Source organism: Pongo pygmaeus, chromosome 12 (assembly GCF_028885625.2).
Source record: "Pongo pygmaeus isolate AG05252 chromosome 12, NHGRI_mPonPyg2-v2.0_pri, whole genome shotgun sequence".
Lineage (NCBI taxonomy): Eukaryota > Metazoa > Chordata > Mammalia > Primates > Hominidae > Pongo > Pongo pygmaeus.
In genome coordinates, this window is record NC_072385.2 from 118,034,064 (window position 1) to 118,046,285 (window position 12,222).

General features: G+C 50.3%; 1 protein-coding gene and 1 long non-coding RNA gene across 4 annotated transcripts; one reads left to right on the plus strand and one right to left on the minus strand.

Moving 5' to 3' along the window:
- Positions 1 to 2,535: 2,535 nt before the first annotated feature.
- Positions 2,536 to 8,984, minus strand: MYCN (MYCN proto-oncogene, bHLH transcription factor). 3 transcript variants are annotated; one of them, XM_063648939.1, is made up of 3 exons: positions 8,781 to 8,884; positions 6,673 to 7,579; positions 2,536 to 4,034 (listed from the first exon to the last, which is right to left on the minus strand). In XM_063648939.1, the coding sequence occupies exons 2-3, from the start codon at positions 7,460 to 7,462 to the stop codon at positions 3,430 to 3,432; spliced, it is 1,395 nt and encodes a 464-aa protein (XP_063505009.1). In that variant the 5' UTR covers positions 7,463 to 7,579; positions 8,781 to 8,884; the 3' UTR covers positions 2,536 to 3,429. The 3 variants fall into 3 exon arrangements, with proteins under 3 accessions (XP_063505009.1, XP_054332487.1, XP_054332485.1); XM_054476512.2 differs by lacking the exon at positions 6,673 to 7,579 and having other exon boundaries at positions 8,781 to 8,984; XM_054476510.2 differs by lacking the exon at positions 8,781 to 8,884 and having other exon boundaries at positions 6,673 to 8,449.
- Positions 7,094 to 9,619, plus strand: LOC129030799 (uncharacterized). Its single transcript, XR_008500754.1, has 3 exons — positions 7,094 to 7,375; positions 8,428 to 8,551; positions 9,173 to 9,619. It is a non-coding gene; the product is annotated as an uncharacterized LOC129030799 (long non-coding RNA).
- Positions 9,620 to 12,222: the final 2,603 nt, after the last annotated feature.

Genomic DNA, 12,222 nt, shown 5'->3' on the forward strand with positions numbered 1-12,222 from the left:
GGGAACTGGTGGAAGTTTGCATAAAGAGTAGGTGGTTTAGAAGGGTTAATACGGAAGCATAATGTAGGTGGACGGGCAGGCCAGGAGGTGGGGAGGCTACAGTGTGGGCAATGAGAAAGTGAATGTTATGGGAAGGGCACTGGGTGGGTCATAGGAGACGCCGGCTCTAGTCTCCCTGGGTTAAGCCATTAATTCCGGGTGGGATCCCGCACCCTCATTCTGTGAAATGAATTTCAATGAGATGATCTCTGTGCTTCGTCTCAGCTCTATGATTTATTGATCTAAATGATGTAGAGCTCTTTCCCGGTCTCAGAACTGCTCTTGGAATGTAGAGATGGTTTCTCATGTTATTGAAACAACTAGTTCAATTCTTCTGTGACTACAGCAATTACTTTATAGATAATTGCAGAGCTAAATTTGGTGACATTCCCTCAGCTAGGTCAGAAAAGGCAAATATGGGATTTTTTCACTTTAGTTTTAATGCTTTAGGTGCATATTTGTGGTCCACCTAATGCAAAAACGTTTCATGTTACATACTACATTATATACATTAAAAAGATGACTAACCTAACCATGGAAAACAAGAAACCGTAAACATTTAGAAGAGAATGACCACTGGAGATGTTAGAGGGGGTGGAATTTGGCTCTGAGCTTCCCAGCAGCCAGAGCAAAAAGAGAGCATAGTAGGAATTGTAGTTTAGTGGCCTCATTCATATGAACAGTTTTCTTTCTTCACGGTTAAGTATTCCATTTCATTGGACACACTCAGGTAGGCTCCTTATGGGAATCACAAATAGAGAAATTGGGATGACTGAGCTGGGCTTCAAGAATCTTAGGTACACAATTAATGTGAGGTTGCTTAACTTTCTTTTGGCTCTTGCACACACAGAGGGGCAGAGGCTGTGAGTGATTTGGGGCCTGTAAAATGCAAATGAACAGAAGTTTTTTGAATGACAATTCAAAAAGAAAGGGTGCATTATTTTTTAGTCTGGCGTTGGGGACTAGGAGAATTAAAGGGCATTTTATCTCATTTTCTATATGGCGAGACCATTAGAAAGCTGTCCATGGTAGTATCACCAACCTCATATCTCAAGGGTGTGTGATAAGCAGGATAAGGAGGACTGAGTTCTAAACTCCTACTTGCCTTTATAAAATGACCAAAGCGGCTGGGCATGGTGGTTCACACCTGCAATTCCAGAACTTTGGGAGGTCAATGTAGGTGGATCACAAGGTCAGGAGATCGAGACCATCCTGGCTAACATGGTGAAACTGTCTCTACTAAAAATGCAAAAAATTAGCCGGGCGTGGTGGCACACACCTGTAATCCCAGCCACTCGGGAGGCGGAAGTTGCAGTGAGCCGAGATTGCACCACTGCACTCCAGCCTGGGCACCAGAGCGAGACTCCATCTCAAAAGAAAAAAATAAAAGTGACCAAATCAGACAAGGACACATGGCTTGGTGTCTCCCACATGGCTTGATGTCTCCCATCTCTGCCCCTGACAAACTGTGTCCAGGCAAGCAAAGCTGTCTCATCTCTGGACCTGCTTTCTTCTCAGTGAAGCAGAAGACCTTTTTCTTTTTTTTCAGCTCACAGTTAAAAATCTGAGATGAACAAAACCCTAGAGAAATAACCGAGTACAACCTGACACTCAAAAGAGAAATAGGTTATTTGTACACTTTTAGTTCTGAGAAGCTGCTTACAAGCAAGGGTCTTATGTCCCAACAGGTAAACTATCTCCTTAACACACAAGTCTTGGCTCTGTCTTCTGGAGCCTGCAAGATTGATCCCATTTCCAAAGGGGAGCCCAAGTAACCAAGACACTGCTGTGTAATAGGAATGGCAAGTAGAGAGTCATGCCACCCATATGGGGTCTCCACTGTGACCCCAGGGTCTCTCCTGCACCTGGTACTTGCTCTGGACTACATAATTGTCACTTCATGAATTACACTTTGGTGAATCAGGTTGAGTTCATTGAAGGGAGGAACCCATTTCCATCTGTTTATTCTGCTTACCAGGCTTAGCCTAGCACCTCCACAGATCCTAGTGAAGGTTTTTAACAATGAATTATTGGAGACAAACTATGCTCTACCTTAAAATAGAAGACTGTCTGCCAATGGGACGAATACTACCAAAGCCCAATACAAGCGAGTTAAACAACACTGTGGCTGTTTTTACTTTTCTTTTAAAGGGACTGATCTGAGGTCGCAGCTTAATTCCACCAAGGAGCCACAGTATACCGAAGTGCTCTGTAAATTATCAAGTGCCATTGCTACAATGCACACAATAGTCACTAATAACATCTCTATTCTGCATAATCTTGGAGAACTGCCTTAATTTCCCCAAACTCAGTTCCCTCCACTTTAAGTGGGGACAGACTCATGCCCCCCAACCAGGATTGTACAGGTACAGAAAGGGCTATTTACAGAAACCAAATTCCCTCTATAAGTTATGGATTATTTATGGTTGTTCCTTAAGGGACAGAGTATAATGCCATTAAGGAAAAGGTTGAGTTGCATCATTTAATTTTAAGCTATTTATTTTCATAAACATGAGGTATTTCAAAGTGCTATAAGATGCAGCACTAAATATATACATTTTGAAGAAATTAAACACAGAACTTTGCATTTACCCAGTTCTATGCACCAAACATGAACAAATACATTAACAGGAAGAAACAGGCTAGGAAAAAGGCATATATATATAGTAAATTTCTTTACAAAAGTTTCTTAGTTCAAAAAGTGATAAAGTAATATCTACTCAAAACTTTCACAACTCATTTTCATACGAAAATATAAGTATCAAATTTAGTTATGTATCAGCGTCATACTAAAGTATACAGGCAGTGTAAGAATTAGTACAGTACATAACAGAGATTAACAATATATTTGTATACAAAACATGCTCCTCAAACATTGAGGTATTATTACAGTACTTAGGTATGAACTTCCAGTCTAATACTGGCCACAAAAGCCACCTCTCATTACCCAGGATGTATACAAAAGGCGGATGTGTCAATGGTATTTACAGAAATGTTCCCCAGGGGTATCAAATGGCAAACCCCTTATGTGGCATCTGCTGGAACTTAAGCACCATTTTAAAAAGAAGGAATGACTTTCTGTTGTTTGGAAACTTGGAACACATAAGGTGACTTCAACAGCCCCAGAGGCTCCCAACCGTCACCAACTTTTACTGCTGTCATGGAGGTGAGGTGGAGGAGGCTGCAGGGTCACCCAGCATCCTGGGATGCAGGCTCTCCAAGGTCCCAGCAGAACCCCACACTGGTGGTCCTGCTGCCCACCCAGAGCCGAACTCGACAGGGGACCGATTTGAAAGTAAACCAACATTCTTAATGTCAACACAATGTTTGTTTAAAAAAAAAAAATCAAAATGTGCAAAGTGGCAGTGACTGTCCAGTTTTGAGAAGCGTCTAGCAAGTCCGAGCGTGTTCAATTTTCTTTAGCAACTGCTGCTGTCTTGCCTGCAATTTTTCCTTTTCCAGCAAAAGCTGGTGCTCCTCGGCCTGGAGGGAGTGGACATACTCGGTGGCCTTTTTCAAAATGACCACCTTGGCGGCCTTCTCATTCTTTACCAGCTCCGGCACGTGGTCCCTGAGCGTGAGAAAGCTGGACCGAAGGTCGTTGCGGCGCTGGCGTTCCAGGATGTTGTGGTTCCTGCGACGCTCACTGTCCTCCGAGTCAGAGTTTCGGGGGCTCAAGCTCTTAGCCTTTGGGGGGATGACACTCTTGAGCGGACGTGGGGACGCCTCGCTCTTTATTTTCTTCTGTGGGGGCGCATCCTCACTCTCCACGTAGGGAGATGGGGCGGCATAGTTGTGCTGCTGGTGGATGGGAAGGCATCGTTTGAGGATCAACTCGCTGGACTGAGCCCTCCCGGGACCCAGGGCTGCATTCTTGGGACGCACAGTGATGGTGAATGTGGTGACAGCCTTGGTGTTGGAGGAGGAACGCCGCTTCTCCACAGTGACCACATCAATTTCCTCCTCTTCATCTTCCTCTTCATCATCTTCATCATCTGAGAAAAAGATGCTAGTTACTCTCATGTGAGAACCATTTGAATGAAATTCACATATATATCCCTGTTAATACGTATGCATATCTGTCTCTTCCGGCAGACCCTGGCATACTGCTATTTTTATGGGTCCATCAACATAGATGTGGACAGTTATGTATTTGTTTTAGATCTCTTTAAATTAAATATATCTGTAGGCCGGATGTGGTGACTCACACCTGTAATCCCAGCACTTTGGAAAGTGGAGGTCGGCAGATCACCTGAGATGAGGAGTTCGAGATCAGCCTGGCCAACATGGTGAAACCCCGTCTCTACTAAAAATACAAAACTTTGCTGGGCGTGGTGGCATGCTCCTGTAATCCCAGCTACTCGGGAGGCTGAGGCAGGAGAATGACTTGAACCCAGGAGGCGGAGGTTGCAGTGAGCCCAGATCATACCACTGCACTCCAGCCTGGGCAACAAGAGCAAAACTCCATATCAAAAACAAAAACAAAAACAAACCCCCTATGCATACATACATATACATATATGTATGTATATATTTTTTTCTTCCCCATACCCCAACTGTGCTTTCAGCCTCCATTCAAGACTTTAGCAGGTGGTAGAAATAAATATAAAGAACTTGGCCTTTAGGGTCAGACAGAATCCTGGCTCCACCGCAGACTAGTTACATGACCCTGGTCAAGTTACCCAGCCTTTCTAAGCCTCTGTTTCCTCAGCTATTAAATGGGGATGATACCACTTTGACAGATAATATGTAGACTTAGCATAGAGCTGAGCCTAGTAGACAGATGCTCAGTAAATGGTAGCTTTTATCATAATCACCAGTCTGCCCTGTGGACTTATTTACATTTCTAGCTCCACACTTAAAGAGTTGAGGCCTCTCATTTTAGGAGCCTCATTTAGCAGTTTACACATGGTTGTGTTTGATTTTAAGTCCTTAAACAAACTTGAGGAACAATTTAATTAACTGAAGGAAAAAAAACAACTTTTCGTCCACAAACCTGAGTTTTATACAATAAGCAGTTTTTCATTTAACAAAGATCAAATCTTAACTACAAAGCCATAATCCACAGTTGGTATAAACCCCCAAATGGGAGCAGCTCTCCTCAAAGCCACCAATAATAACAGCAACAACAAAAACGTGTAGCATCATGTGCGCATTCTTCCCCTCTCTCCTCATTGACTACCACGCTGGGGTAGAAAATTATTGTTTAAAATACAAGCATGAAAATCAAAACATATCTTCTGCTTGATCTGAAGGGGACCGGAAAGCTGAACAATTGTGGGATTTGTTCTAAAGCCGAAATGTGAGGCTGTTCCAGTCTGTGGGTCCCTTTAAGCCAATGTTTTGGTTTTCTGCCAAGAAGACAGCTGTTGGAAGGAAGTGCTTCCTCACCGAAAGCTGTCAAGGCGCAGACATTAAAGGGACAGAGCCGTTTCAAACTGGAGGCTTATCACCAAGTTTCCTTCCAGGAGCCTCAAAGATCTCTCCTCAGCCCAGAAGTAAATTTAGGCTTGTTATCCACCTGCATTCTGAAAACACTGGTTTTCAAAGTCCAAGGGGGGGTCCCAGCTCCCTACTCCAAGGACAAGGCAATGCCACTCTTTGGGTTGAGTTCTGTTCATCCAGACTCCCAGGGAAAGGCTTGGTTTTAACTCTTCCCTTCAGCTTAAGACACAGACAAATGCACACAATAGAACTAATCAGTGAGTCCTCCTAGGATGCGAGCATTCCTGAAGAGGCTGCTGAGTGCCTGCCCTCACCTTCAAGGGCACTGGGTTACAGATACAAACTCACATCTCAAATGTGAGCCTGGAATTCAGGCTGGAAGACAAAACTGGAGCCAGTTTTCACTGCACACTGGAAAGAGGAGGCCCCTTGAGAATGTACACAACTGCTGTTGCACTTGCAGCCAGCTGCTGAATGGAGGGAGGGAGGGTGCCCCCACCACCCCCAGCCTTTCAGATCCCGGGCCCGCCTGCTGGCCTCGCATATCGCCGCCTGCTGGCCACGCACCAGGAGCAAATAGCCCACCACCCACCGAGGATGGGGGAAGGGAAAGGTACCGACATTTGAAAAAGAAAAAAAAGAAAAAGAAAAAGAATAGAAAACCGGCTCTAGCCATCTGTGCAACCCTCCTATAAGTTCCTGCGCTTTAAACAGGGCTTTGTACAGCCCTTGAATCTTCTCGGGATGTCTTTCCCTCCCCTGACCTGGGCCGGAGAGTCCCTTTCACCCCTGCGCTAACAGGTTTCTGTCCAGGCAGTGCACCCAGCAACCCCCTAAACCTCCACCCGGTTTAGCCACCAACTTTCTCCAATTTTATTCCTCAGACTGCGCTGCAAAAGAGAGGTGGGGGACGGGGTGAGGGCCCGTGATGGCCTAGAGGAGGGCTCCCCAGGAGAGGGTGGAAGGAACTTTAGCGAAGACGAGAATTGGAGAGCACCCCTTTTGCAGCGGCCTTCTCTCAGCCCCTTCTCTTTATCCCAAGGAGAGACTTGCGGGAAACAGGACTCTCTGCCCGCAGCACTGCCTCCAAAATGCTCCCCAGGCCAAGACGTACGAGCACTAACAAAGGGGACGCGACCCGGGGTCCAGTGCCCCAGGGAGGCAGCCGGACCCGAGTTCAGTCTTTACCTGAATCGCTCAGGGTGTCCTCTCCGGAGGTACTGAGGGCCTTGTGGTCGCCGCCGCTCGTCTGGCGGCCGCCTGGGCGCGGAGGGGCGACCCCCGGGGCCCCGGCTGGGGCGGCGATACCCGCCCCCGAGGCGACCGCAGGGCCCGCCGCCGGGGCACTGGCCGGGGCTGCGGGCACTGGCGCCGGCTCGCGCTTGTTCACGGGAAAGGGGAAGACCACGGCGGGATCCACGCACTCGGCGGCCGGGTGGGCGAGCTCGGCGGGCAGGGCGGCCCCGGCGCGGCCGGCTCCCGCAGCCCCGCCGTGCCCGCGACCCGCAGGGCTGGCGGCGCCGGCTCCCGGGGACTGGGCGGTGGAACCGGCGGTCGGCGGCCCGCGGCCGTGCTGCAGCTTCTCGCTCACCGCGCGCTCCAGCTTCTCGCGGGCAGAGAAGCCGCTCCACATGCAGTCCTGGAGGATGACCGGGTTGGGGGTGAGGCCACCCAGTCCCCCCAGGCCGAACGCGTCCTCCTCGGCCGGGCTGCCCCACAGCTCGTTCTCAAGCAGCATCTCCGTGACCCAGCTCGGGGGCTCGGAGCTGTGCTCCGCGAAGCCACGGCTGGGCGACAGCGGGGGCGTGGGCAGCAGCTCAAACTTCTTCCAGATGTCCTCCCCCGGGGGGGTCGAGTCGGGGCCGCCGAAGTAGAAGTCATCTTCGTCCGGGTAGAAGCAGGGCTGCAGCGAGTCAAACTCGAGGTCTGGGTTCTTGCAGATCATGCCCGGCATGGTGGACGCGGAGCAGCTCGGCATCGGCTCGCCTCCCGGCCGGCGACTGAGGGCTTCTTTCCGCCCCGCTCGTTTTAATACCGGGGGTGCTTCCTTCCCGTGGGGGGCGCGGAAGGCGGGGGCCGGCGCCGACCTCCAACACTGCAACCGACAGACACACCAGAGAGGGTGGGCAAACGGAGCAGACCGAGGGGATAGGCAATGGGCTCCCCCTCTAACCAGGTTCCCCAATCTTCCTTCCAAGCACCCACTCTGCCCACCGCTCCCGAAGGTGGAGGAAGTTGTGCCTCTCGCTCCCTCCCTCCCTCCCTCCTTTTGTGTACAAGCTGTCTACGACAGGGGGTGGGAGGGGGCATGCAGATGCAGGGGGTGGTGGCGTGGCTCCGCAACTTTGGAAACTGCCATTTCATTCACACAAGGCACTGCCTGGGGGAGGGGGCTGTTCCTGGCTGCAGAATTCTAGCTCTCACGAGCACGCAGATAACCGCACTCGCAGCGGTGTGGGGCCGGCTGCTCAGGGGAAGCCCCGGGCTCTCCGACCCAGCTACCGGGTATGGTATTTGGAGTACCTTCTACCCCCTTTATAAAAATGCAACCTCAGGAGTGCAGATGATAGCAGGGGATTTAGAAAACTTTGCAAATAAAAAAAAGCCTTTCTCTAGACAGAGACCAACAACAGACACCTATATCCACAAATCCTTCCCCTCCCCAAATTTGAGCAAACGCCCCTCGGCATTCACCCGCTGCAGGGATACTCCTGCCAATAGCTTATTTGGAAGCTCTCTAAGCCCACCCCTGCTCTTCCAAACCCCCAACAACGTCCTCTTCCAGGGAGGGGGAGGCTGAGCCCCTGTTCCCGGGAATGGCAGGGGCGCCCGCGCGAGGAGGGTCGCCGGGAGAGCCGCCTCTCCTCCGAGCTGGAGCAGCCGTGACCCAGATTACGACCGCGGCGGCCTCGCCCTGCCTAACCCCCCCTCTTCTTCCTCCAGGGGCACCCTTTGGAGAAGAACCCCAGCCTGGGGTGGGGACGCACCGGCTCTCCGGCAGCTCAAACACAGACAGATCTTCTAGAGCAGGGGGAATTTCTTTTCGCAGAAGCCATTACTCCCCCCGGTAAGGGCTGCAAAAGGATTAGGGCGGGTCTCCTCTAGCCAGGATGCCTTCGGGGCTGGAACTGGCTTTTCTGGGAAAACCCAGAGATGGTTTTGTTTCGGAAGCAGAAACAGTCCCCTGGGCATATTCGGGCGCCCGGTGCGCACGTCGCAATCCCGTCCAGGGCTTGCCTTGCCCCGGCGCTCGTCGTCCTCTGGGCGCCGGGCAGTTTGCAAGCCCTGCTCCTTACCTCCCGCCGACTGCAGGGGATCCGGAGGCGATTCTGCGCGGGTGTCTCCGGGTGGGCCGGGGGGGCGGGGGTGTCCTCGGATGGCTACAGTCTGTGCGCGCTTGCGCCTGGCTAGCGCTTGCTCGGCTCCAACACAGTTCCCAGGAGCCCCCCGCATCCACCCAGCGCGTCCAGACAGATGACTGTCACTGCCTGCGCTTTGAAGCTCGGGGGATATTATTAACTGAAAAATCTGACACACCCGGGGGGCGGGGAGAGAAGGGGGCTGTGGCGCAGACAAGGGGGAGGGAGAAAGGAGAGGAAAGCGGCTTTACCCCGCCCTCCTGATTTCCATAAAAATCAGGGGAGGCGCCAAGGCTTTCGCGCCAAAAGCCACTTGCTTTTCTTTGCAGAGAGAAGGCTGCAAAGCTGGGAAGCCTGGGGTGTGCTCCTCCCGCCCTTTTGGACCCCCGGGCTTGCACCGGCTGCACTCTGAGAACCAGCTGCGCGCCGAGCGGTGCAATGCAGCACCCACCCTGTGGGCCTGGCAATTGCTTGTCATTAAAAGAAAAAAAAAATTACGGAGGGCTCCGGGAGTGTGTGTTGGGGAGGGGAGACCGATGCTTCTAACCCAGCCCCCGCTTTTCGTGTTGTGCAGCTGAGCGCCAGGCCAACGTTGAGCAAGGCCTTGCAGGGAGGTTGCTCCTGTGTAATCCCGGAAGAAGGCTAGTCCGAAGGTGCAAAATAGCAGGGAGAGGACGCGCCCCCTTAGGAACAAGACCTCTGGATGTTTCTTGTTTCAAATTGAAAGGAGTGGGGCGCCCCCCTTGTTTGAAAATAAATAAATAAGTGCGAGCTACGAGGGTGGCGCCGCGGTGGTTTCTTCGGCCGAAGGCGACACCTCGCGGAGACTGAGCAGAAAGCGGAGCTGCCCCGCCTCGGCGCGGACCTGGAGTGCGGCCACTCCGCAAGTCTCCCGCCGCCCCAGCGGGACTGTCCACGCGTCCTCACCACTGCGAAGGGGGAGGCGGCCTGGCTCTGCTTCCGAGGGGGAATGGGCGTACGTTCCCTGCAGCCGTCCCCAGGGCTCCCAAGTTAACCTTTTCAAAGCCACCATTCTCCCCAATTATGGGCAGGCGAATCTGATTTACCGAGATGGAAGTACTGTCCACACCTCCTGCGACCCAACCTCGGCTTAAAAAGCTTGATTACAAACTGTTGAAGGGAAAAAGGAAAACTGCTGTCACTACTTCGTTTCTTTGTGCCTCAGTTTCCTCAATTGTGAAATGGAATTAGTAGTGCCTTCTACCTGAGAGTTATGAAAGCTCTTATAAGTCCCCAGCCCATAATAGTTGTGTCAGCTATTATTATTATGATGACCACGACATGATATTCTTCCGGGGAAAATAACACCCCTCTGTCCAGCAGCAGTATTGGCCCCCTCCCTTCCCGCAACCATCAAATCCTGGCTTTACTTCACTCTGGTCTAGCTTTTCTTACAGGTGTATTTGTTTGCAGGGGGTCAGACATTATTGCCCCTGCCCTCCAAACTCTCCAAAAACAACCCTGGTCTCCTGGACAGCCTCCTTCACAACCAAATACACAGCGAGGTGGGATTTTGCCTTGAAAAACATTCCTTAGGCTTGTTTGGAGAGAGGGGAACCTGGCCCTGGGATTGGGGTGGGAAGGCTTCCCCACCTCCCCCTACTTTTGTCTCCAAACTGGAAATGCCGTTTTCCATCGCCCCCACCTCTTCAACTCACCATTGGATCTAGTTAAGGAGGAGGATGCTGAGGGTCAGGGGGCAACCCATAAAATGCTCACAGATTAGCATTTGTGAAGGCCTTTCCAGCCCTGACCCTGGATGCCTACAGAGCTCTAGGGAGAAAGATTCCCAGAGTTCTAGGAAGAGGCCCATGAATGCGGATGAGCTGCCCTTCCAAGCACCTTTATTATTGTTATTTCCCTCACAAATGTAAAAGCCTTCACCTTTGCAAAAGCCTTTTACAGCCCCACTTCTGCTTTTCCCTAGCCCCCTAATCGCCACCTAGCCCTCCTGCTGAACTCTCGCCTAGCATCCTGTCCTTTCCTGTCCAGCAGTCACCTCCATTTGTAATGATCTATGCCTGGGAGTATTTGTTTAGTGCTCACTTCCGTGACACTGTGGAAGACAGACTCAGTCTCCCTCACTAACCTGTGACCTGGGTCAGTTTTGCTCCAGAGGGGATCCTCAGGGCGCAGCAGTGTACCTGTATATATAGTAAGTACTCATGGTATTGTTCAAGACCAAGATCACTGAATGAGTCCTTCTAAGGTGGCCAGATCTTCTGTGGCAGGACTGTGAAAATAGGCCAGGATGGGTTCAGTTGCTCCGATTCAAGTCCTACATTTGTCCTTTCTCATCAGATGAATGACCATCACTAGGTCATTCACCCTTTGTCGAGGGACAAGGTGTAGCAGAAAATGGGGACAGAAGGACAGGAGACCTGGTTACTCTACATGCCTTTGAGCAATCATTTATACTTCCTGGACCTCAATCTCTAATCACCTGCTTCTAATGCAAGCCAGTAATTACTGACAAGTCTGAATCTGAAGGTTAACAGAATGATAAAATTCAACAAATATTTATTGGTTACCTTCATTTGTAAGTAGAAAGATAAAAGACTTTGTACATGGAGAAAACATGCTAATGCCGATTCTTAGTCTGCTTATAGAGAAGCCTGAAAATACCTCTTAAAAATGTTGAAATACTTCAACTATGTGAACACACACAAAACAAATCTTTGTATGGTTTCAAACCCAAGGTTTTGTTCGGTACTGCCGTGGTTTGAATGTGTCCCCCGCAAAAAACACATGTTGGAAATGTAACCCCCAGTGCAACAGTGTTGGAGGGGAGGTCCCCAAATGCCAGTGGGACCTAAGAGAATGAATTCAAAGACCAGTTGGAAAGTAGTGAAAGTATGATTTATTGCAAAGGGAAAAGTACACACTCAAGAAAAGGGAATGTGGGTGTACTCAAGAGACTCACACGAAAGGGGTTTTGGGGCTGCTACCTTTACGGGTTTCTTTAACCAAGAGGCGGAATATTCATGATCCTTCCTAGAAAAAGGAGGAGATTTCTCAGAACTGTGACACCACCTATTTTTACACCAAATATGGGTGTTCTCGGAACTGTCATGATGCTAGCGGGGTGTGTGATTTAGTATGTTAGTGAGTGTATAATGAGGTCCTAGGAGAAACCTAGGTCAAATCCAGTGCCATGCTGGGTTCAGTAGGTCTTAGCCAGCTTGGTCCACACTCTGTTTTTCAGGGTCTTATCAGCCCATGGCCTCTGCAGCCATTTCAACAGTTTCCTTTTGCTAGTCATGTGAAATTGCTGCCCAGAATCTTCTATTATTCTGCAGCCACCTTGTATTATTCCTGTCTCAGGACCTAATGTGAGGTGTTTAGGTCATGAGGGCTC

What these genes read in the sequence shown, in the direction of transcription:
- MYCN (XM_063648939.1), bottom strand. Translation starts at nt 7,462, where the DNA reads ATGCCGAGCTGCTCCGCGTCCACCATGCCGGGCATGATCTGCAAGAAC. An exon ending in GGACACCCTGAGCGATTCAG is followed by an intron (nt 4,035 to 6,672) that starts GTAAAGACTGAA and finishes TCTTTTTCTCAG; the next exon opens with ATGATGAAGATGATGAAGAG.